This window comes from Charadrius vociferus, unplaced genomic scaffold, assembly GCF_000708025.1.
Source record: "Charadrius vociferus isolate BGI_N301 unplaced genomic scaffold, ASM70802v2 scaffold467, whole genome shotgun sequence".
Taxonomy (NCBI): domain Eukaryota; kingdom Metazoa; phylum Chordata; class Aves; order Charadriiformes; family Charadriidae; genus Charadrius; species Charadrius vociferus.
The window spans coordinates 934,633-956,040 of NW_009649309.1; the positions used below are offsets into that span (position 1 = coordinate 934,633).

Here is a 21,408-nt window from a genome sequence, read left to right on the forward strand (position 1 = left end):
AAACGACACTAACAAGAGGTTACGCTACTACCGAACTATTGCACGTGTTGAATAAATAAGATTTCTTCCTTTAAACAGGTGGCAACATCTGATCTATGAGGGTCAACCAAAAAGGAAAAAATGCAAGTAATATACATGTACACTAGAAAAACCGTTTTATATAACATGCCGGAAGAGGCATTTTTAGGTATGTGTCTCATTGCCTCTCCCAAGGGGCAGCTTACCATTTGATGGTTTTATTTGTAACAGTAGACAGAATGAAAGAAGTAACTTCAGGCAAAAGCACATGCAGAAGGTCTAGTTTTCAGCCTTATTGCTCCTCCAGGCAATGGCAGGTGCAGAGGTAACTGAAATTTAAGTCCTTACAGTACATGTATTCCTAATGCATCTTGCAACGGGCTGTTACCTTTACTGCTAATTCAAGGCTAACACCAAGAATTTAAAGCAGTGAATCAGTCTGAGGAACAAAACAGATTGACATTGTCTTCCTGGTCAATAGTGTAGTTGCTTCTATTATTTGGTTAAGCTGTTTTCCACACCACTTACCCTTTTTTCACTCATGCAGGCAGGTTATTCCAGAATTGTTCCTCTGATAGGTGTCCAATTTCCAGCCAATTTCTAGATTCTCTCATTTTTGTGCCTACTGGGCCATCAAAGTTTCTGAACTTTATTTTGCGAAGAATTCATCAGAGGTGTTTGTATTTACAACCCCACAGCCACCTGCTAGGTATATATTCAAGTTACAAGTTTAGCTTTAAAATTAAAGCTTCTCTTCCAGCTATTCTTTTGCAGTCTTAGTGAGCCTTTGTTCCAAAATCTTCAAAGGAAGCCCAAAGTTATCAATCCCTTATACTCCATTTAGGCTGCACTTTCATACAGGAAGCAAAGAGAGCAAAGGAGCATCAACTCCAAAATGCCCAGGGCTCATCCATCAACACTTCTGTAGGATGGTGAATGACAGGAGTGAAGCGTTTTGCCAGTCCAGACAGTACTGGTATATGGGGCTTGTTTTGTTTAAATAAATACAAGTCTTTCTTATGACTGAAATCAGAGTTCACTGAAAAGTTCAGAATGCCAGCAAGGGATCAAAGTAAGTTTTTGTAAGTTTTCCTACGCTCACCAGGAAAAAAAAAATAATAAAAAAATAGAAGCTGCAATTACTTGCTTTGTAAAATTAATCCCAGAGAGCCTGTCTTCTCTTTGAAGACAAGCAGCAAGACTATCCTTGAAGAGCGCAGTTTCCAAGTGCACTCTAAGATGTTAGGAAAGCCCTCAAGTAAGGTATGTTGCTGCCATCTGGTCCAATAGGCCACGTACATTCAGTTCCCATTGAAAGGAAAGATGGTTTTTAAGTTGTAACTTACCGGTTTTCTCTTCAGCTTCCCTGTTAAATGTCTTCTCCCTAACACAGCTAGATGAGGAATGATGCTTTTTCTCAGGTTCAAGGGTGCTGAATATATATTTCTGTATATGACTGTATTTCAGATGATCACTGAAAAGATCAGTTGCTCTGCAGCACATGCAGACAAGGAGAGCTTTTAAAGAAAGCAAGATGAAGTCAGTACGTATGTTGGACTCCTTTGCTTCTTGATAGCAAAACCAGTCCACCTACAGAGGAGGAGGAACAATTACTTGTCCAACTCCAATCCTCTTCTAGAAACACAGTATTCCTTACACAAAAGCCAAGTGTACAGGTTTATGAAGAAAAGCCAGGGCAAGAGGCAGCTGCACGACAAACAAACGACACCTGCTATAGGACTAAAACCATTCAAAATAACTTTATAAATTCTATCACATTTCTGCTTTTGTACATCAGTTCAACCTTATCCCTCCAGCTTGTTACTGAAAATTCACAATGCTTGCTTTTTGTTTCGTTTTTTTCCTGAAAGGCAGACATAAAACCAGCCATCAGTGCATTATTTACAGAAGTGCAACACAGCCTCCCACCCCAAAATTAAACTTTTCACTAACAAGATACTTCCAACAGAATGTAAATAAACGCCACGGCTTGAGCAGTGTTTCTGAAGTCAGTTTATAAAGGTTAGCTCATTTCTGCAATCCCCAAATGACAGAGCGAGTAAAGCTTCGCTCACCATCGAATGGGCTAAAAATACATTTCAAGTATTAAATCAGAAGTTTCTAAAGACAATCCATATTTTGATAAATAAACACAAGGGGAACAGTATACAGCTCTCAATATATTGTATATGAAAAGTGGTGTCCAGTTTCAAACTTCTATCAAGACAGGTGCACAGCCCAAAAATGTACTGAAAGTAACCCTGAAAACTGTAGCAATCCGGGAGTCCCAAATATTAATTTCTTCTGTGTTTCCCCTCGAATTACTCTGCTGGTCTGAGGCATTTGATTGTTATTTAGTTCTACATCTGTAGGTAATAAAAAAACCCAAACAACCCAAGTTCATTCCCATATGGAAACAAATCAAAAGAAGGTTCCACAGGTAAATCCTATTATTATCTTGCTTATTTTCAATGAGATGCAACTGCAGATCTATTATTCCCTCTGGCATAGTGTTCACAGCCAGAGTAAGTTCAGTCCAAGTCATGCTGGCTGTGGCTTGCTCTGTTTTCCACCTCACGTGTATCTTCACCATCAGATTTCTTATGTTTCCTCATATGTTTGTATTTTTCCACATATGCCTTCACCAGATTAGCTACCTTCATGGGGTTGATCTCTCCACTTTTGCTGTGGCAGATCTACAAGGGATTAGAAAAGGCATTTGGTCAATTAACAGTATTAACAACAGTTCAGGCAGGCAAGACAGATGGTAAAGCAGCCCTAAGCTTACTAGGGGAACTAAGTCCTGCATAGCCCTCGAGTCTCATAGCAGGATACATAAAGCAGAAAACTCAACAAGTAATATTTTACTTTAAGCATTCCACAAATGACCCAAGGCTTATCTACTAAGCACCAATCGAATCCAGAAGCATCTCTGAAAGCAGAATTATTAATATTTACTACAGGCTTTTCCAGCCAGCCAGTTTTACACAATACATGGTAACCACGAAGTGTTGATTTCCTGTTTTTTCTGAAGATTTTGAGGAAGTGATGCTCAGATTAAAAGAATCTGGCAGTTTTGAGAGGAGAAAGAGTACAGACCCTACAAAAAAATTTTCAGTGTTCGGAGAACAGTTCAGTTCAGTGACTTCAGCAGAAACTGGTGTTGCTAAGCTCTCCTGCAAACCACACTTGAGGCAGCAGGAACTGGTGTTGCTCAGCTCTCCTGCAAACCACACTTGAGGTTCACATGGGTCACGTGGGAGATGTGAAACTGATGAATATTTTTCATCATTCATTGATGAATTGATGTGAATTTTGATGTATAATGGAATTTCTCAGTGATAGCAGGAACGCAGAGCAGGGAGAGAATACAGTTGTCTGGGGTATTATTTAACTGCCTTGACCACAAGAGCATTAATTGCTCTCACAAGACAACATCTACCTGCTGATCAGGTCTGTTTTAGCCAGGATCTGGTCAGCACTAAGATTTGAGACAAAAGTCAACATCAGCCAATTTGCAAGGCCCTCTTCCAAAGTTCAGGAACACCACAGATGCTCAAGGAATTAACACACAAAGTATCTTCTCACTTTATCAGAAACAGCTTGGCGATTCTGGCCAAAGTTCTTAATGAGACATTTGACCATTCTCACCTACCGCACGTACTGTGCAACATTTCAGCTCAGGCAGCTGAAGCTTAGCAATGTTCCGGACCACTGAAACACAATCTTTTAAAAAGAACAGTCTGACAGCTCTCAATGGCACCAGTCAGCCCTGCATAAAGCAACTATTGCTTCACCACAAGACTGCAGAGGATTAGTCAAGAGTCCAAAGATCTGCTACTCAGTTATGGCATGTAATTGCTGAAGCCAGGAAGGGCAATCCAAAGTACTGCCACTTATTTAACTATCTCCACAGCTCCTCCTCTTCATGGTGAAACACATTGTCACCTTACCTTTTGCACTGCTTTCCGAAGAATGTTCTTGTACTCCTCCTTTGTAATCTCCCTCTTCTGGTAAAAAGGTTTAATAGCAAGTTTCACTTCTTCCACAGCCCTTTCCTGCATGTGAAGCTTCTTCATGTACTGCACAGCAAAGAGAAGTTCACTACCTTGTGCTATCTTGGGAATAGTTTCTGAATCTATTTTTCTTAGAAATGCTCTAACAATGAAAATGCTCATTTCACTGTTTCAACAGTCAAAGTAAGAGCTAACCCCAAAGTGGTTTCCTCTACTGTAAACTGCAGTCTTGAAAGAAATACCAGTTTGCACTACGAGGAACCCTTGTTTTATGTAACATTTACTCTGTGCCTTAGAGAATGTGTTTTAAGCAAGTGACTACAATGTCCACTTACTAATTTTGGTCTCCTCCTTCCCTTCCAACAGCTCTGAAGTAAACATACACACATCAAAAGGCATCAGATTCTAAAAGCTGCAAGTAACATCTGCAAATATAGGCAGCTCTAAAGGCATTCTGAAAATTGCAGAGTTGCTTGTACATTAAGGATTACAGATGACATCAGAACATATTGTGTCAAAACAAATTCATAAAAACTGTTGCTCATAAATGGAGGTTTGGTGGGAAAAGTATCTTACTGTTTTGTTTTGTGGTAGGAAGTAAAACAATTGGCCAAGAAGCTTCTGTTCTTGTGTTAACATCCACTATGCTTAGATCAGATGGTCTGTACAGCAAACCCAAAACTCAGCAGCAAGGGACTAGCACTGTAAAACCTCCAAAATAATTTACTATCTCTGCATTTTTTAGTGCTGATAAGCAGCAAGATACAGCCCTATCTCTCTATAGCACTGTTATGAGAATTGACATTAACTTCAAAGCTGGAAGGGAAAGGAGACGACCAGGTGTTTAGAGAAATTAGGAGATTCTGGCTTCTGGAAAGTCCCTTCCAAACATTCATGCGAGAAAGTTTCAGAACTTCAAGAATGTATTTTAGATGCTTTAATCCCTCTCTGTCTTATTGCGATGAAACCACAGAAAGTAGAATCATCAAATGGAGTAAAACCTGATCACAGAAAGGATTGCCTGCCACTCCTGGGTTAGCATAGTCAGTCACCAAAAACAACAGTGACAACAGGGGCTGGGAAAATACAATACAGAGTTAAAAACCCCCAAACTTTAGAAGTTCAAATAAACAGCTTATTAATTTTATGCGTTTACTACTTAATAGCATTCACTCACTTCCTCATTTTTCGTTTTATCCACTTGAGGTTTGGGTGCTTTGATCTTTTCTTCTGCGTTTCCAACAGAAGCGGTTTGGATTCCTGGTTCAGATGCAGTAGCCAGGCTGCCCGGCTCTGGAGTCAGGCTCTGTCCTGCCATGCAGCCAAGCGCTGGAAGACTACCCTGCATGATAAACTGAACCGTGGGCTGGCTGACAGGGGCGTAGGGGGGAAGGCTTGAGGGCAGAGGTGGCGTCAAAGGTATATTTTGACAGTACACCTGTGAAACAGATACCATTTTGTAAATGCTTGTACTTACAAGAGAGAGCATCAGATCAGGATTTTCAGTGCACCTTTTATCCACTCAAAACAGGCAAGTAATTACTAGCTTAAATCAGGCAGGCTAACATCCCAGCCGTGAACTAGGTCTTGTGCACATGGAGCTAGCACCAGCCCCACTCACTTTTTAACTGGTGGGCTGCACAGACTGATGGCACAGAACAATACCACCAAGTCAAAATTTACAGCCTGATCATAATCAGGGAGAAGCTTGCAGCTTCTCAAACAGCACCATCTTTCCACAAGTTAATGCTGAAAACAGAAGCTGCATGTATAGAGCAGAATTAAAAGAAAATGTGCTTCTTCAACTGTAAGGACCACCTGAGAGATTAAATGACCAGAGCACTGCTGAGGTGTATGGGCTATATGAAATGTACCACACGCAGAGGAAGGCGAACTCTGCCATGAGAGGAGGGTGTTGCACAAGGAGGGCACAGATGAGGTGGGATGCCTTCCATGATACTTGGGTGCCAGAGTAGGAACCAACCTGAGAGGAATCTAGATCAGGAAACATAGGCTCAGGAATCATATAATTGGTTGGAGGAGGCTCATTTAACTGCACCTGATTTAACGTTTGGTTCAAGTCCTCTGCTTTCCAGGCCCCTTCTTTTGCTCGCTGAAATTTGTAAAACGGCATCCCTAGATTCCCGAAGAGAAGGAAAAGAAAACATTTAAGAACAAAATAAACCTAATTGGTCAAAGATTTAAAGCCAATTGTATTTAAAAATATTAAAATAAAAAGGATCTAACAACAAAGCTAGCTATAAAAGGATTTTGCTTAGCAGTCATCAACATTTTCAAGCTTCTGATAATAGAGGACTTATCCCCTTAAGCAATTGCTTTTTACTGGGTTTCCATGAGAGTAACCACACAAGCAACTCTGTCAACACACATAGCACAGGGTCCCAAGCCAAACTGTTTCTAGCAGCTTTGGCTTAGCATAGCTCACAGAAGCAAGCTAGAGAGATTTGTCACGCTCCTTAGTTCTGAGAAATATTTATGAATTCTGAAGGCAAAACAACCGTTCTAGTTAACTGCAGAAAGGGTAAAACGCAGGCTGCCAGTTCAGAGATCGGGTTGCAATACATGCTTCATGGCTGAACAAGCTGCCGCTGGCTAGCTGAGCCGTGCTGACAGCATGTCCTCTCTGATTCATTAACACAACTCACCTCAGGATTTCAACAAGTGCAAAATGCCAGCTCTCAGGATTGGAAACCACAGGATCACCCCAGCTCAGATGACAGAGCTGTTACACTACAACCAGTTTTAGCCAGGCACCGAAACCCTAAGCCTTGTACAGTTTGCTTCAACTGCTGTTTGTTTTCCAAAAGAGAAACTTACTTGGAGCTTTTCCGGCAGTCAGTGTGCCGCTTTCTTCCTCTTGAAGATTCCAGGTAACTCTTTTCACCGGTGCTTTTGATTTCAACGCAGGACCCTGAGGTACCACCTCCAGTTCAGGCTTACTGAAATTACCAGTTTTCTCATTTGACACAAGGCACTCATCTTTAACCTCCTTCACACAATCTGTTATTTTGCTTTTGGATGAGCTTTGAATTGGTGCAGCCTCAGCCGGAGTGTGCATAACAACTTCCTTCTTTGGAGGTGGTTCCATCAGAGATGGACATAATGCAGTATTTTCTATTTTAACTGTAATCTCAAGGTTTGTATTGCTACAGCTACCAAGCATTGCTGGATCACTATTCCTCATTAATTCTGTTTCAGCAAAAGAATCCACACTACCTATTGGAACACAAATGTTTCTGATCTCTGGCACAGGGAATGAAGTATCCTCACAGATGGGCTCTACCTTCATAGTTTCTTGAGCCTCTCTCAGTTGAACCGGGGTCTCAGCCTGTACTTCCTCAAGCTTGACATTTGGTTGAATGGTTATGGAAAGCTCTTCTAGTACTAGCTCCTCCTTTGGCTCTTGTTTGAAGGAATGGGATTGCTCCAGACACCTGGACACATTTTCAACTGGAGGCTTTTCATCCTTTTCTGGTGGAGAAGGAAGCGAGGGCTCTTTTGATCTGTGTTTTCTTTCTTTGGAACGTGATCTTGATCGTGTTCTTTTTTCCTTTGATTTGCTGCTTTTGTGCTCCTGAGATCGAGATGCAGACCGAGACCGAGATCTCCACTTTCTCCTCTCCCGAGATCTGGATCTCGACCTCTTTCTGTCCCTTGACCTCAAGCTACTATCTTTATCATACCTCTCATAGCTTTTGTCTCTCCTGTGTTTCCGCCGTTTAGTCCTCTCAATGCTATTCGACCGGGAACGTTCCCTCCGTCTTGATCTCGATCGAGACCGTCTTTTCTTTTTCCTGTTTTCATAAAACTCAGAATTACTTCCAGGACTACCTGAACGTGACCTAGATCTCCTCCTCTCCCTAGAGCAAGAAGTTTTTGCCTTTTTATCCTTGGTTTTATCTTTCATTTTCTTTTTTTTAGATCGTTCGTGACTGCTGGAACGGTCAGTAGAAGACCTCCTGCTCCTGGGTTTCAACGTGTGTTTTTTGCTATGCTCTTCTCCACCTGACCACGAGGTAGATCTGGAGCTTCGGTCCCTTGAGTGTGCTCTATCCCTAGACCCTGATCGGGATCTCTTACGCTCTTTGACAAGTGCCTTTTTCCTTTTCATCTTCTTGCTTCGGGAGCTGGAGTTTGAACGGGATCTGGAACGCGATCGCTGCTCTGTTTGTTCTACCTTTTGAACTTTCTGCTGCCCCTCATTCTTTGAGGGACTATCTGGTTCTACTTTCACATTAATATTAGGTCTAATCAATTCTTCAGCATTAAAGAACACATTAGGGCCCTCTCTGCTTTCCTCCTTTAAACACTCTGCATTAGAAATTTGCTTAACAGCAGATGAAGTGCAAGGACTGCTTAGAAAGTCTTCATCATCCATATTGTCTCGTTCCTCTGTATCAGAGATCTGTTCTACAATCCTGCTTTCTACTGTCATGTCATCACGAGACTCTGTGTTAATAGATGGTACGTCAGAGTCAGCCCCAGATCCAAATATATTTTCTACCAGGTAAGGGGTGAAACGACGGACAGTTTGAAGTGTTTGAACTTTTGGATTTTCAATGGAAATAGTCCTGGTAATATTAGTTAGTGGGATCCCTGAGCCAAGCCTTTCAGGACTGCTGCATGCTGAACTCGAGTCCGATCCTGTTGGCTCAAAGGGATCATATATTTCACTTTTAACCTGCTTTTTCTTAACTGAGAAAAGAGATGAAGGACTCTCTTTCTGTTGCACTTTGTCATCCACAGGGCGGAAAGTGTTACAAAATCCTGGATTAGACAGTCTGCTGGGATGCCCTGCGTTTCCAGGAATATTGATTTTAAAACTCTCGAAAGAGCTTGGGCCTTTGCTCCTTGAAGTGCCCAGTAGTGATGAACTGCTATACATGCCTGTATTGGTAGAAAAAGACACCCCGCTTGTATGTGTTTGTTGCTGAGATTCCTTGGCATTTGACTTCTGACTTTCCACCTTGCTACCCCTTCCTGGCTGATTAGTGCTCTCTTTGCCAGTCAGCTGGGTTATACAGGAGCTGGGGATGTCACAGCTTTGGCTTCCTGTGGGTTTTGGCTCCACCTGCTTGCTGCTGGTTTCCTTTTTAATCTTTGGTATCCTGGGAAGCTCAAAGATGTCAATTCTCTTGGAAGGTGGTTTTAATGGTTGCCTCACAGTTACAGCTTTTGAGCCAGAATACAAGTTACAGCTCAGAGGCTTTGAAGATGAGTCACTGGGTGCAAAGTTTTTAGAGTTTCCATTAAATCTGGGCATTTCACCTAATTTGGAGCCATGCCTGCTCAAAGTAGCTGTATTCTGAGTCTGAATAGACCTGGGTGTCATTGAATATTCTGGTTTTACAGTTGCCTTTTCTGATGTAGTCTGTGCAGGGTTTGCTGCAGGCTCAAGCCTCCTCAGTGAGGGCGAAGGGGATGAAAACAAGCTTGAGGAAGAGGGTCTGGTGCGAGTACTCGGCCCAGAGGAAACTGAAGGTCCAGCAATGGAACTGCTTGCCGTTGTCCCTGAGTGCACTGTACTCGGTTGGGTGTTAAGTCCCGAACCATCATCCACTCTCAAGTCATTCGTTGATTTTCTATTAAGTGGAGCTATGGCATACAAGCAAACAATTAAGCTTTTCAGTACGTATTTGGACATTTTCCCCCAACATAAAAAGAAGTGCCAAGCTAATTATTTTAAGTTCCATTTTGGTTTGCAGAAAATACCACACAGTAAGGCAGTCCAATAGTTCTTTTGGTCAGATGCTCGAGGTTTAATGACAGACAACTGCATCTTTGAGCTAAAACACTAATGTTTAGGAACTAAATTATTCTGTTCTGTAGATATGACCAGATTCATGTTTATTATCCAGTAGTTGCTGCTTAGTAAAAATTACTACAACAGAGGATGTTACAGGTAATTGTTTTAAGAATAAAGCTCTAAGTTTCAATTTGAAGAGATTCTTTTCAGATAATACCATGCCAAAGGAAGACACAGCTGAAGATGCTAGCACGTATTCTAGAGGTCTACTTTCGAAAAGAAACTTCTTGCCAAGGTGCTCTTCACTGGTCTTCTAACTGAAGTACAGTTCACAGGCATGGCAGCCACGCATGACAAATGCCAGAAGAACTGGGTACTAAGATATCTCTGCTGTATACAGTCCTCCATTTTTTATAGCAAAGCATGAAACTACAGTGCTTCTGAAAGAAGAAAACTACCTATTAAAACCAAAATACTCCAGTAACATCTCAGCTCTGCCATTAAAATGGAGGCAAGTAACACAATTTCAGAGCATACATAAGAATCTCATTAGATAGATTACTGCTGACAACTACTGAATCTATCCTACATATTCAAAGGCTCAATAAGAGTATCCCTATGTTTGAAGCTATGCAGCCTGTAGGACCAGGGAAGACATGGATGACACAAAGAGGCTAACTGCACTATGAAGTGCCAAACCCTTACCTGCCTTCTTCGCCGTCAGCGAACCATCTCTGTTGATGACCACATCTGAGCTACTCATCATGAGAAAGCTCTGTCCAGACAGGATACTTCCCAACAGATCAGGCACAGGGGCAGTTTCTGCTTCTTGATCAGGACTCAAGGCAGGTACACTGCTTCTGTATGTTTCAGAAGGGTTATATTTCCTTTACTCTTACAGCACTTGTTCTATACACACACATTACATTAAAAAGAAACCAAAATCAAGGATATAAACAGAGGTCACCCAGGGAAGTTCACTTGTAGTTTTGGCTTCACTAGAGTCATTCAGCCTCCACCTCCCCCTGACAAACAGAAGGTGAAGCATTTACTGACTTCCTACACCTACACCACAGGATAGGAAAGCATGTAATCATACCGGAGATCTTGGGTAAGCAAATGCTTTTTATCTTATTTAAGAGTGGTGTTCACTGAGTTGTGTATCAAGATTGACTTTCCAGTGCATTTCAGATGCATCTTAAAGCTTAAACCATTGCTTAGCACTTCAGAGATATTTCCTTCCTAGCTGCCTCTCTTCCCCCCACCAAATCATGACCACAAAAGTATTCCTCAGGCCTACAATGCTATCTGAAAAAACTGATGCAGCTTGAACAAGTGTTTAGCACCAGTCAGAATACACATAGGTGCCTATTGGTAGGGTAGCTAAGAGTATGGCATAGGAGGAATTACACTGAAAAACAACAGCAATGCTTCCACACATGGGACAACACAAACACTCCCCTTTATGCATTACTCAATCTTATCAAAATGGTTTAACTATAAATTCTCTGTTCTTGAAATATGGACTGAAAAGGTTTCAGTGTTTTTCGGTATTGGGGTATGGCTTTTTTGTTTTTCTTTCTTTGCTTTTGTTCTGGTGGGATGTGGGGGTTTGTTTTGTTTAGGTTTAAAAAAAACAAAAAACAAACAAACCAACTTCAAAGGGGACCAACAGATCCAGCTCTTTGAGGGAGCTACACTTCATTTCTGTATGCCAACAAAGCAAACTTTCCAAACATAATGTACATCAAAAACCTATAATAACATACAACAGAAAAACAAAATGGGAAGGCTAAAAGAGTTGGCCACCCAGGCCAGACCAGGGAAATCACTGTAGTCCAGGCATGTCAAGCCTTTCGAAATACTGAATTTCAACTAAACAGTTCTACCTTCTAAACAATGTGCTACTCAAATAAATCTGAGGACACGGAAAGCTTCCTGAAAGGCTTCCTTCAGGATTGAGATGGGAAAGGTAGAGAAATATTCCAAGTTATCATACAAATATACTATCTAAATCCTGAGAAACCAACCTTTGCCACGCCAGATGCATTAGAGGACATCCATGTAAACCTCTCATAGCTTTAATCATTTAAACTGAGCTCCCTCCATTTCTCCTAGTTTCCAAATCCCTCAGCCTTGCAGTTTTCTGTGACTTGGTTGGTACCTGCTCCAGTCATTTTCCCCATCCCTTTTCTTCTCATCATGCTCCTGCCCCCTGTGCCTACCACTCTGCACTCTACACCCCGGTTCTTAAAACCCACTGTGGCTGCCAGTGGGAGGCACCCAGCAATGCTCTCGGGCTCTGGCAGGCACAGGGGCACACAATGTGCACACACAGAGACACCTGTCAGACAGCAACACAACTATTAAATTGTAGGATCAAACAAAGAGTTTTCTCTCAATTTTCTGAGCTCCAACAAATCACAAAGGAATTGGGTGAGAAGGGTACATCTCTCATCTTCTCCTCCTTATGATTCCCCAGCCCTCTTAAATAAGCGAGTGGTTTCTAAAGGCTAATGAGACTGGGATTTAAACCATACTAATGGGGTAATGAGGTTACTAAACAATCCCAAAACAAGAAGAGCCAGATTAGGGTAGAAATATCAATTTGAAATTTCAGTGCAACAGTTAGAGCTATTGTGAAAGAATAAGTGTGTGTCCTTCAACATAAAAAAAAAAAAGTATTCTTGCATAAAATGCTGTGGTTATTTATCTACAGATGTGGAGGCACGCACGCACACTTTCAAAATACTAAGGGCAAGAGAAGAGTTAAACCAGGATGACCACCCAGTTTGCTCTTTTGTTAGGGTCATCAGACAATTACGAAAAATAAAATAAAATAAAAAACTTGATTAATTTTTACCTGGGAAGTCCCACAGAAATAGGTCTAGCTACAGGACGGTGAGACCTCAGGGCTGACTGGGAGAGAATTCTCCTTTTGGCACTGACTGGTGAATCTGGATTTGCTGGAACCTCTTCGTTACTGTGGGTAAAACACACACACAAACCCTCAAATTGTCTGAATGTTTTTCATGTCAAATAGATGAAGTACATAATACTACTAGGACAGGTACAGTTAGAGAGCATTGTTTGTTTTATTAGGATACTTAAAAAAAGATTTGTGCAATATACTTTTTTTCCTGTGGCTACATAAATAGAACAGCATAACCCAGTCAGCAGAGATTCAAACACAGATTTTTATTTTTAAAATATTAAATGGGTAATTTCCTTTTTTGAAAGGATCAAAAAGACTTTTTCAGTGGAAAATTAAGTTTCACCAACAATGATTTCAGATGCCTGTTCCCCAAAATCCAAAGATTAAGAATGACAAACTATGGCATAGTAAGATTCCTCGTGAATGTAAAGTGTCTGGAATAGTGAAGATAGGAAAAAGAGAAACATGGAAGATTCCACAGACCCATTTAATTCTATGTGAAGTCATTGTTTATTGTACACCAAATATGCTATCTTTACTTAAAATAAATAAATAGAAAATGACTGATTAGGATCCGACTCCTTCAGATTCTAGCCTTTGAATAACTCCATAGATCTTACTAAAGGTTTCACAAGGCAAAGGTTTATTTCAGCAAACCTCATTAAAGAAGCCTGACTCTCTAAGAGCTCAGCAAGTCGGCCAAGAAGGAAGGAAAGAACAGGCCAATGTGTTATTATGAGCTATGTATCCAATGCTGTCTTCAGACACGACATCTACACTCTGCAAAAAATCACATATACAAACAACCCAACACTTGTGAAATTATCAGGTCCCTGATCATAATCCAGAGACATTTTACCTTTCATAAGGATCCAACTCATATGGATCTCCAAACACAGACAGAGAAGCTGCGCCAATATCTGCTCTCATCAGACCAAGTGAGGGCTCTGTTGGTTTGTACATGGAAGGAAGTGAGGCGCCACGCACAGGTTTACCAAGACCAAGAGTTCTTGCGATACGGGAGCGAGTAGTAACCTCATTTTTCACCTGCACAGATAAAGAGATTGGGTTATTTGTATGTTAGGGCAGGTATGTACCCTGGGGATAAAGCCCCAAGTTCTTCACTTAGGCTAAATACAATCATCAGGTTACTACCATCGGTAGCAGAAGTGGTGTGCAATTATTGTCTATATTTGTTTTAAAGCAACTATTAAACTTCTAACTATGGCCTATATGTTACTACATACAGAGACTGCACGTATCACATTTAAGTGACCAGATAAGTTAAGTTTCTAAAAATCTTTAATAATGTCATTCAAAATTGTCAATTCCTTGTTAAAGGCTGAAGGGACAGTTCTGGCTGTAAGACGTAAACTCTAGTTAAGGTAGCTGAGGACAAAAGTCAAGCTGGTGCAGAGTATTCATTATAGTTCATGTGAGAACACTATCCACAACTGAAAGGGATTTTGAGAGCCCTTATGGCTGATTAACTGGGCTTCCAACAACACTGACACAAACGTCCATAGCCTATTAAAAAGAATAGGTGGTGGTAATTTTAACAGAGCTTGCATCAGTACCAAGTAAACACTACAGCTGAATGGCAAGACATAACACAAAGCCTGCAGGACATGCTTTACAGTGTAACAGGATTTGTCAGCAAAGCCAGCAGGCCTGCCTGGAAGTTGCAATTCATTTCCACGTACAGCATCTTTCTAGAGGGCACTGGACACATCCTGCACATACTCCTACCAGAAAAAAGTTATCTGGTATCGTTATAAGACAGTATTTTTCCCATCGAGTCCCATGTTATAGTGCTTTTACAGATGGCTGAAAAATGACAGATACTGACACTGGCAGAAACTCACATGTGATCTTACTCTCATCTTTTTCCCCCTTCTCTTCTTTATCAGGCGCTTGCGTCTCTTCAACTGTGTCCCTGAACTCTTCTTCCCAGCAGAAGACTTTGTCTGAGTTCTTTTTTTGCCTCCTACTTTCTTCCTCCTACCTGATGGGACAAAAACCAACCAGGTATCTGGCTAAGTGCTGGCACTGCATTATACCCTGTACTCCCCTTTTCACTCCCCCAGGGCACACAAAGCAGCTCAAAGAGACCTACAGAGTACTGCAACCGTATAAAACAGCAGAGCAGAAATAGTGAAATCATTAGGATTTATTTAAAAGCAACCTTCAAGACCCTTCTGGGCAGAGGCAGTATAGGGACAGAAGAAAACGCATGTGGTATACTTCTGTAGCTGCACAGGCGTGGCAGCATACAGCTGATCTGTTTTGTATGATTCAGGCTTATCTTCCCAAAGATGGGAACCACGGAAGGTGTCCGAAGCCCTTACCTGTTTTTCTTTTCTGCCTAGTATGAGGCCGCGGCATAAGAGGACGCTGGTAGACGGCTGTGTTTAGGCCTGCTACAACTGCCTCAATTGTTTCATCCAGAAGAGAGGACATGAGGTACCTTGGCACATGCTGCATGGGGGATTAGAAGTTACACTATACAGTTATCTAAAGGTCAGCAACAAGTTAGTTATGAAAGCAAAATTGGCTTTGATATTTGAATGAGAAGCACTCATGCCACCAAGCTGCCAGTTATGCAATTATATCACCTTTCTCACCTATTGACTGTCATATTAGGGAGAACATAACCTTACTTTTCAGCCTCCCTCAGTATTACAAGTCACGGCTAGCCTAACTCTGACTCTTGAAATGAGAACAACTCCTAAGATTGACATTTCCTCAATGAAAAAGTTCACTTAACTTTCCCTAATCCATGTAACGGACCTCTAGCTCATTACACAGCAAAGCGAGATGAGCTAAGACTGAAAAGCCACACAGTACAGGTCTCCTGTCTTAAACTCCTCATTCTTTAGGTCAGATTTACCTAATCCTGTGAAACATGTCCAGAGGCAGCATTTCAAACACACATCTCGGGAACTCAGTGAGGTGCAAGTCCCCCTCCAGAGGATTACTTCATTGAGATAAGCAGTGACTGCTCCTATAAGGTTCAAATACTTCCTACTCTCTGTACTCAAAGGTCAACCACATTGAAACAAACACATTTGAAGTATATGGACTCTGAATCACCAGCCTCAGAACATGAATTCAAAGCCTCCTTCCTGGGCAAACATAGCACAGGTTTGCTCCCTCCTTCAGTTGGAAAGATGTTAAGAGCAGGTTTCTCCCAAAAGCTATGTTAAGTTGGCCATGCCCACACCAACCATATTCCTAAAATGTCATAGAATCATAGAATGGTTTACATTGAAAGGGACTTTTAAAGATCTAGTCCAACCTCCCTGCCATGGGCAGGGACATCTTTCCTACCTCCTCCCCTTTCTTCAAACAATGACAATGCAATGTAATTTCACCAGGCTCCTCTGTTAGCGTCACTAATGCATGCTTCAAACTATTTTGCTGAGCTATTTTTATTATAACGCCATTGTTTTCAGCATCATGAGTGCCAATAAACACTACATAAGGTTCTCTGATTTGGAAGAGAACAGGATGGATTACGGAAAGCCTGAACATATTCTCTTTCTCTGAAGATATTCAAAACCCGCCTGGATGCATTCCTGTCCAACCTGCTTTAGGTGAACCTGCTTTGGCAGGGGGGGTGGACTACATGATGTCCAAAGGTCCCTTCCAACCCCTATCATTCTGTGATTCTGTGATTTATTTTTCTAGAAGGACCAAAAATAGACCCATCTAATTAACCACCATTAGTTTAGGCACCCACAAAGCAGCAGATGAATTACAAAACAAACTGCCTCCCCAAATACTAAAGCTTTCCAAGGATCTGACATCAGCATCTCTCTATGCTTTGAGGACAACAGCTTACATGCTCCTTAACTAGTGGAATTAAGCTTCAGTCAACTCAAGATATGAGTTAGAATAAGAGGCACTTTTATTCAGAGACAAAGGGAGTAAGTAATAGTGCCTTTCTAGGTATAGTTTGTAATAATCTCTGCAGATTGAGAAGTGGAGCTAGGGATGGCTTCTTGAATAGGAAGTATTGAACTTGGACTACCACGCAAAGGTAAAGTCCCCAGGCACCACCTCTCTCATTTGCAGAAGACAGCTATAGACTATTTCTAAAACAACAGATAGCGAAAGAAAGAAAAGCACTAGCAGTTACCTTGCACAGCCTTTCACCTCAAACAACACTCTTCTACAGCTATTTTTGTCAACATATAGCCCTGACAACTCAGATGTAATTGCTTAACAACAATGCATCAAATCATTCATCAAGTTTTTTCTATTTTATTAATTCTTCAAAGTTGAAATTAAAAGGCCTGGATTTGGAGACAGCAGGGTTGGCAGTCAAATAAGATGACCTCCACCACAGAGGACACAATGAATTTAAGGACTGCTAAAGCGATGCGGGAAGTCCTTAAATCAAGGGAAAAAACATGATAAAAACTTAAGGTGAGTTAGATCTTTGTTCATGGCACCTATTTCAAACTGTACTTACTGCTGTAATTCAGGTCATTTGGGATTTGCTACAAATTTCTCTCCTCTCACTTACAATGATTTTGATGAGAAATTTAACAGGTAAACTCTGGGGAGTTAATTAACAGTAGACTGTTCTTCCCAACCAGCAGGAAGGTAAGATAATGAAAAAACTCCACTTTCCCCCCCCAAACAGATTTTGCATTTTGTTCTGCTTCCCTTGAGTCCATCTTTATTTACCTTTATTTCTTCTACCTGAAGTTACATAATATAGAAGTGTAGCTCATGAAGTTGAGGCACTTAACAACCTAAAGTGCATTTCCTTTTTCTTTCTCATCTCACCTTTACAACAGGATTACAACGGAAAGCTTAATCTGCCAGACCTCCTACGTCCAACTCAGTCTTTTTCCAGTCTGCTTTTCATGCTCCAAGAAGAACCTTTACAGCAGACCCAACCTGAAATCCACAGCCAACTGACCGACTTGAAGAAATACTTAATCTACTCTTCCCTTCTTCCTCTTTCCTACATTTTCCTATCTTTGGGAAAAAAACTGGCTTCATAGAATGAAAACCAAAACCACATGTTATTGTCAGATGAAACCAAGTTTATTTTCATAGAATCATGGAGTAAGTCAAGTTGGACAGGATCTTGGGGTGTCCCTCAGAAGGGTCCGACCTTTTTGTTGACTGGTCAACACTGAATTCAAATCAGGTTGGTTGGGCCTTTCTGCAGGTGGGTACTGAATGCCACCAAAGACAGATTTCAAGAACTGTCCAAGTAATTTATTCCCATGGTTGACCATCCTCAGGGGAAAACAAATTTTCCTTATGTCAAGTCAGATCCTCCTCTTCCTTTCAAAAGTTGTAGAATTTCACATATTTCTACCAAATTCAAAAGCAGCATTAATGAAGAACCAATTAACATGTCCCTAGTCCATAGAGGTTATTTACAGGCTCTGCTTCCACACTAAGTCACTATGAAACTCCTGTGTAATTTAAGGCTTTTTATATTTATGCAAGTGACAGGTAGAGTGCTCTAGATAAAACCAGAGTGCAAAGCAGGCAGGAAACCCCCAAGTTTGAAAGTTCTCAGTTTGCAGCATACTAATTGTTACCTAAAGGATCGTTATTTTCCCAGACAGCAGAAACATCCAGAAACATCTCAGCTGTGGTCATCTTCAGTAAACAGTTCAATAAGTAAAGGATTTGAGGGGCCTTGGGTATTTGGGATACTTCCTTCCATAGATTCTCTGGTACCTCTTAATGTGGTTGAATTCACACTGCTACATCATTGAAGACACTAGCACCTGGGTTTTTTCTCTTCAATAAGAGGCTGATTTTCACAAAGACAGAAACCTTAAAAATACTAAATTTTTCTCTTCAATTTAGCCGAAGGTGGCCAACAGGTTCTACTGCTACAGGAAAAGGGGTAGGAAGACAAATAACCAAATATACAAGTGTCAAATAAACATGCCCTGTCTCAGAAAAAAAAGCATGCTAAAAAAACAGAAGTGGTGCACAAACTGTGCATTAACTGGGAATAAAAATAACATTTTGCTCACAGCTGAGGCAATAAAAATGCAGATTAAGAGATGAAGCTACCACAGGTTTCAAAATAGAGTCTTGGTCATGTGCTGCACTCAATTTGCATGTTCTACATCTTAATTTAAAAGAACTCCACAACTACTAACCATCATGCTATGGACAGTCAACACAGACAATGGAGCTACTTAAGGGGGAACTTATTTCAACTCTTCCCCAAGGTTCTGCCAGAGGCTCATTAACAAATACCCCTAAATACCTGAATTTGTTGTGCTGTTGTTATCCGGTTTCTGTTCACTGTTGCCCTAACTCGTTCGCTCTGCCGAGTTCTGGCTATAGCTCGGGTTCGGACATGAGGGCGTAGCCTACTGGTGGTAGGAATAACATCAGCCACGAGGGCAGCAACCTCTTCTTCGCTGACATGATCTGTATCTTGAAATAAAAGATGCCTAGGTCACTTGTCTTTCTACAGGTGAAAGCATTTCAAGAATTTGGACAAAAAAAACCCCACCAAACAACAAACCCCCAAATAACAGTATTCCCTTTCTCAAACCAAGCTACTCCAAAGGCAGACATTATCCTTTCAAAAGGAAATCACCACAGACCCCACCGCTTCAGACTGTTACACAGAAAGACTATTTTGAGGTAACAGAAATTGCTGCCACCTTGGCAATCTGAGGTCAGGTTACTAACAAATTCTTTCCAATGTAATACAACGCAGTTATACTACGATGCTGGGCTTGCCTGAGGAAGGTTCAAGAATGCTTATAAGAAGCACCTCCACAGGTTGTAACTCCAGACAAAAATCTTAATAAACAAGATTCTCTTATCAGTCAAGAGTTCAAGTAAACTCTTTAGGTTCAAGAGAGAATGCCTACCAAAACAATTATTTAAAACAGATAAAACCAGGGGTTAATCACCTCTTTAAAAAAGCACATGCTTCACATTATCTAAGTCAGAAGAAAAATATTTACTTTGAGTGGATACCATGAAACCCTTACCTGCAGCAGCACTGACACCCATGGGGGCACAGGCTGGACAGAACCATTCATCTACAGGGACTTCACTCAGAGGTGGATTAAGGCATTCCATGTGATACCTGTAGAAAAGAAAAAAGAAGTAAAATAAAAATCAAACAATGTCCTCTTTACCAAGGGAAGAGAGCCTTTCACCTCTATCCACACACATATGAGGTTCTTCAATTCTAGATGTTATTTTGATCAGTTTAGGCTCAAAAAGTTCAGAAAAGTGAGTGGGTATTCCTCTCACTGTGTGGTGTACCACTTGCCATTTGAATTCAAGCTGCAAGAATTGTGCAGAGCCAAAATGGATGGTGGCAAAGAGAAAGGAGAGAAGTATTGAGATGCTGAGGATGTCTCCCCAGCAATCAGGAAACAACATCAGTTTCCTGCAAACCAACATAGTATTAATGTTACTGGTACGTATGAATATTTTATTTTGCATGACTAGGCACAGGTCAACTGCAATGCCTTGTTATGTTGAATAAAAGCGTTGCATCCCACGTATACCTGGCATCATTAAGGCAACTGGTGAAAAGGATTTCTGCGTAACTGCACAAGCTAGGTTGCAGAGCATCAGTCATTGGCTTCATACAGTTGCTTGCAGGACTGCAGACTAACCACACTGACTTCCAAACACCATCCGACTCAGAACCGTGCTTGTCCTTATGAAATCTCAAAGGGAAAGAAGAGAGCATGATGCTCCCTTAGGTAGGCCTTTTGAAATGTTCTCTACTCAACCAGCTGAGCAGCTAGACTGAACAGTCTCACCAACCACTTACAGAGAAGATACACAGGAAAGCCTTTCAACATTACCCAACTTGGGTTCTGTAATTTGTTCAATTCAATTTTCAGCAATTAAAACCCAGCCAAAGTGACATGTGTCAAAAGCACAGAATTTTTGAAGCAACTCATGTTCAATCTACACTGCTAAAAAGAATTAAAACAGATTTCCCAAGTAAATGAGATGCTTCTCATGAAAACCAAGTGCATAGACCAAGTTCCCTAGGCAAGGAACATGGCAAGACCACGGTGTTCAAGTAAAAGCTTCAGCTTCAAATTAGCAACATTTCTATGACCAACTTTATTCTTTTTCTAGAAGGGGAAATTCTACTGTTATTCCTGGTGTAGTACAGTGTTCAACTCTGAAATAAATAAAGCTCTCTGTTTCACCTTCCCATGCGAAAATTCACTGCCTGATAACACATCTCAGTGCCTGGCCATAGAGTAAGGAAAGGGAAGGAACATCCATCTGACGTTATGATCACATTTTACAGCTTAGCAGATGAGATTTTACACTCTTCCAGAGAATTAAGAAGATGAAGTTGAAAAATTACGTTTGCAATAAATCATTACTTCAAAATTAGAGTTGCAAAGTATTTTCCTTCTCTGCAAAAGGAGAGTCTGTTCTCCAACTGCCAGCTACCAGGAATGAGATCATTTCCCCAAAGAAGTATCCTGACAAGTAATATTGTTAGGTTCAGGCCAAAGTCATAACAAAAGTACTTGTAGCAAGAACTTCATTACACAGTTTTCAAATTAACTCTGGGAGTTCTGAAATCATGTTATGACCCACTTGACAAGCAAAGACTTTCAGCCCTAAAACTCTGAACACTAGAGAACCTATTGCAACAGCTATCTACAGTCCCCTGGATA

General features: G+C 41.0%; 1 protein-coding gene across 1 annotated transcript in view; it reads right to left on the reverse strand.

Annotated features, from left to right (window-relative positions):
• Positions 1–1,780: 1,780 nt before the first annotated feature.
• PHRF1 (PHD and ring finger domains 1) overlaps positions 1,781–21,408 on the reverse strand; it is a 26,144-nt gene continuing 6,516 nt past the window's right edge. Inside the window, exons 6-16 of the mRNA XM_009889388.1 lie at positions 19,735–19,832; positions 18,993–19,165; positions 15,085–15,214; positions 14,614–14,741; positions 13,596–13,783; positions 12,665–12,784; positions 10,507–10,661; positions 6,094–6,170; positions 5,212–5,472; positions 3,972–4,100; positions 1,781–2,714 (exon numbers count right to left, since the gene is read on the reverse strand). Of these exons, the coding sequence (XP_009887690.1) occupies positions 2,550–2,714; positions 3,972–4,100; positions 5,212–5,472; positions 6,094–6,170; positions 10,507–10,661; positions 12,665–12,784; positions 13,596–13,783; positions 14,614–14,741; positions 15,085–15,214; positions 18,993–19,165; positions 19,735–19,832 (1,624 nt within the window). The 3' untranslated portion in view covers positions 1,781–2,549. The remainder of the gene's footprint in view (positions 2,715–3,971; positions 4,101–5,211; positions 5,473–6,093; positions 6,171–10,506; positions 10,662–12,664; positions 12,785–13,595; positions 13,784–14,613; positions 14,742–15,084; positions 15,215–18,992; positions 19,166–19,734; positions 19,833–21,408) is intronic.